The sequence below is a fragment of the Sinocyclocheilus rhinocerous genome, unplaced genomic scaffold, assembly GCF_001515625.1.
Source record: "Sinocyclocheilus rhinocerous isolate Xijiao unplaced genomic scaffold, SAMN03320098_v1.1 scaffold567, whole genome shotgun sequence".
Lineage (NCBI taxonomy): Eukaryota > Metazoa > Chordata > Actinopteri > Cypriniformes > Cyprinidae > Sinocyclocheilus > Sinocyclocheilus rhinocerous.
The window spans coordinates 567,359-571,368 of NW_015649134.1; the positions used below are offsets into that span (position 1 = coordinate 567,359).

General features: G+C 36.9%; 1 protein-coding gene across 3 annotated transcripts in view; it reads left to right on the plus strand.

The window, feature by feature from the left end:
- Positions 1 to 4,010, plus strand: part of LOC107710277 (protein disulfide-isomerase) — a 22,533-nt gene that overhangs the window by 10,244 nt on the left and 8,279 nt on the right. For all 3 annotated transcript variants that reach the window (XM_016515004.1, XM_016515005.1, XM_016515003.1), the window contains exons 5-9: positions 1,012 to 1,116; positions 1,286 to 1,411; positions 1,504 to 1,704; positions 1,891 to 2,011; positions 2,853 to 3,034. In XM_016515004.1, the coding sequence (XP_016370490.1) occupies positions 1,012 to 1,116; positions 1,286 to 1,411; positions 1,504 to 1,704; positions 1,891 to 2,011; positions 2,853 to 3,034 (735 nt within the window). The remainder of the gene's footprint in view (positions 1 to 1,011; positions 1,117 to 1,285; positions 1,412 to 1,503; positions 1,705 to 1,890; positions 2,012 to 2,852; positions 3,035 to 4,010) is intronic.

Below are 4,010 nucleotides of genomic sequence, written 5' to 3' on the forward strand. Positions count from 1 at the left end.
GCCATCTGACCAATCACAGCAGTGAGGACTCACGGAAAGGAGGGGTTTAGAGAGACTGATTCTTTGAACTGCTTCGTACGAGTCGTTTACGAATCATTTAGAAATTAGATAAAATTAAATCTATTTTTTGAGAAAACAAACGTGTTTTTTGACCTTGCATGCATGTAAACCTGTTTTAGGAGACTCCTAAAACAATATTCTTTAAAAAACATGTTTAAAAACATCTTACTGATTCGAAATGTTTGATTGGTAGTGCCACTGCCATGATTTTGTTTCATCTTAAAGTATTCAGTGGTTCTTCGTTCAGAAAATGTGCAATAATTAGCAACCGGATGCAGTACTCCTGAGCTAGATGAGCTCCACATCGAAATGAGGTCTTGTGGTAATTCGGACACTCTGATCTGGTCACAGGCACTACACCTTCATGAAAACCTGGAGGTATCAGGGAAGTTTGAAATTGTGTTTATCAGACATGAGGAAAGTAATCTGTATTGTTTAAAGTATCATGGAAATTCATTGGTTTAAATATGTAGGAATCCTGAATCCATATTAAAAATGTATTTTTCCATAAAGATGAAATCTACGTTCTTTATAGGAATGGGCCTAAAATAATTAATTCTCTCAGCAGGGTGGATGGATGTTCTTTTAAATGTATAATCAACAATGGGCTAAACTTCTGATTAACACTTGTCTGTAAAGAGGCTTTTAGGTTCCTGTGTCTTAGCGCCCAGACACACGGACTCTGAGGCAGTAAGGGCAATGAATTTCATTCCAGAATGCAGCTGATCTCTTTATGCGTGCTATTAATGCCCACTGCATGTCGAATATAGAATATTCCCTGCCCTATGGCCAACAACTGTTGCGGTCCCGTTTCTATGCTTGAGTGATGCATAGTTCCCTTGTTGACACTCAATTACAGTGAATTTTGTTGCTATGTACACAGAAATTCAGTGTATAGAAGTTAAATAAGAGGAAATCTCTCTCTTTCTCTTTCTTACGTTCGTTCTTCAGTTTGATGAGGGTCGCAATACATTTGATGGAGAGATCGGCAAAGAAAAACTACTGGCCTTCATCAAGGCCAACCAACTTCCCCTGGTCATTGAGTTTACAGAGCAGGTACACTTTTTATCAACACTTGTGGCTCTTGTTGTATATTGATATTACAGATCTGTGTTCGACCTGTTGCATACAAGGCCCAAGTTGGCCTATTTATTTTCATTGAAAAATGTAATGCATTGTAAAGGGGAAACAATAGATTTCTGAGTTTCTTATTTCTCCTTTGCAGACTGCTCCAAAAATCTTTGGAGGTGAAATCAAGTCCCACATCCTAATGTTTGTGCCCAAAACAGCCACAGACTTCCAGGACAAGATGGACCAATTTAAAAAGGCAGCTGAGGGCTTCAAAGGCAAGGTGGGTATTTTCATTTTTAATAAATTTTTTTTTTAAACCATGTGTCCATATGTTTCCTGGGTATGTTAGTTTAACATTCTCTTTCTCCACAGATTCTCTTCATCTTTATTGACAGTGATGTGGATGATAATCAGCGAATTCTGGAGTTCTTTGGTCTTAAGAAGGAAGAGTGCCCAACAATCCGCCTCATTACCCTAGAGGAAGAGATGACCAAATACAAACCAGAATCCTCAGAAATCACAGCAGAGAACATCATTACCTTCTGCACAGACTTCACAGAGGGAAAGCTTAAGGTGGCTGAGAACTTTGTTTAGGTTTAGGTTTAAACAATGTCTGTGATGGAAATGAGTCTTTACGGTCGATTTAGTAGTGACTTAAAATTGGCACTTAAATGACTTGAAGAAAATGTGTTCTGTCTTTTTGGAATGATGTGTGTGTGTGTGTGTGTGTGTGTTTTGAATGATTGTAATGTCTTTCAGCCTCATTTGATGAGTCAGGACATTCCTGACGACTGGGATAAGAACCCTGTCAAGGTCTTGGTGGGCAAAAACTTTGAAGAGGTTGCCTTCGACCCCGCAAAGAATGTCTTTGTGGAGTTTTGTAAGTATTTTGTCTCCATATAAAAATGTTTTTCATTAGATGCAAGTTCTGTAGTCTTGGATGTTGCTTGTCCTTCCATTAGATGTCTGACCTCGTGTTTTGAGAGATCACTTTGCCTGGCATATTGCCTGATTTATTTTGAAAGCTTGATTGCCCCTTCCAATAGCCTGGCATTGTAAACACAAGATTCCTGTATCTGTCCAAAAGCATACTGCTAATCCTGGTATGGGTACCCACAGGATACTTGGAGAGCTTTCTTTCCTATATACTCTTAAACTTGCTATAATTGGAATGAGCGAGAAATGCTGAGATCATTTTTCAAAACTGCTTCCCAATCTAGCACGTCTATGAGAAAAGTAAGGGGCTTTTTTTTTTTTACATGGCTATAACTGACTTTTTAATAAAGGATAAAGGTCTTGAAGGGGAGATGGGGTTATTTTTCATGTCCAGTATCAATGATTACTTGTACCTTTGCAGTTATATTTGAGCTCCAGTGGGGTTTTGAATAGTCAAGCTATGTCTGTCCAAGCATACATGAGACAACATGTAATCAAATTTTTATAGGATTATATCCATGTTGCACATCACTTCTGTCTTGCAGAGCAAGTGCAACAGCTGCTAGAGCTATTGTAGTCTAATTAAAGTCATAGTTCACTCAAAAATGACAGTTCTGTCATTTACCCAATCATATGATTTCTTTCTATGGAACACAAAAGAATATATTTGTGATCCAAATGCAAATCCAGTGATTTTATCCAATTAAATTGTTTATTTACTCTAATTTTGGTCTGTTCATCAAACAAAGTGATCGTAATGCATTCCATTTGCTCTTCCTATCCAGATGCCCCATGGTGTGGTCACTGTAAGCAGCTGGCCCCTATCTGGGATCAGTTGGGTGAGAAATTCAAAGACAAAGCAAACATTGTTGTGGCCAAGATGGACTCCACAGCCAATGAGATTGAAGCTGTCAAAGTGCATAGCTTCCCCACACTCAAGTTCTTCCCTGCTGGCGATGACCGTAAGGTAAGGCCATGAGACAGTTTGTTTCTGTTTTAGAAGGTGTAATTTTAGCATAATGTAATGTGAATTAAAAAAAAAAAAAAAGTTGAATAAATTGCAGTGGTCAGATCATCGATACACATAGCAGCCTGTATCACATAGCATCGATACACACAGCAATATTGTACACGCATACAATATTCACTGCTTTGTGATTTAAGCATCAATGCAAATAAAATGCATTGTTTCAGTATCAACTCTTAACATCTCTGATTTAATGTTTAGTATCAAAAACTGTGTTAAGTTCAAATGAAGTCCCCACATGGTGTTTTGTAACTTGGTTTCAGTTATATACAGCATAATTTACCATGTACTGCCATGTATAATTTTTTGCTGTGTATTCATATATTGCATATAAACAAAAGGTTAAATATCATTATTTGTCACATAAAACATGTCTTTTTAACTGAATGCATTAGGCAATTATTACAATGGCAGTATAAAATTCTCTTTTTGTGTACCAAGTATTCAGTTGATGTTATTAATGCACTAGACCTGTTTAATCTGGATTGTTATGATTGGCGTCAACTCTTCTATATGGGAGAAAGCAAACGAGGATGCCTCATTCTCCCTATTGCTCCAATTCTTCTTTGATTGTTGTTGTTTTAGCCAGTATCATAGATGTGCACAATTTGAATTATAAACGTTCCCAAAGTTGAAACTTGATAAATAATTATCGATAAAGTTTAGTAAATATCAATTGCTAAATGGGTTTTTTTTTTTTTGGTAGAGGTATTTTCATACCACTTGAGTTCATGTATATCAGTACAGTTGGATTATCGCGTAAGATTAGTAGATATTATATTACTATATACACGCATTTTAGGAAGCTGTCTTCCATTCTTTAAATATGTGGTTTTATACCTCTGGAAACTCCAACGCAGGTTTTTTTTATTTAATTTTTTTTTTTGCTCAAGTTCAGTCCCCCCCCCCCTTTTTT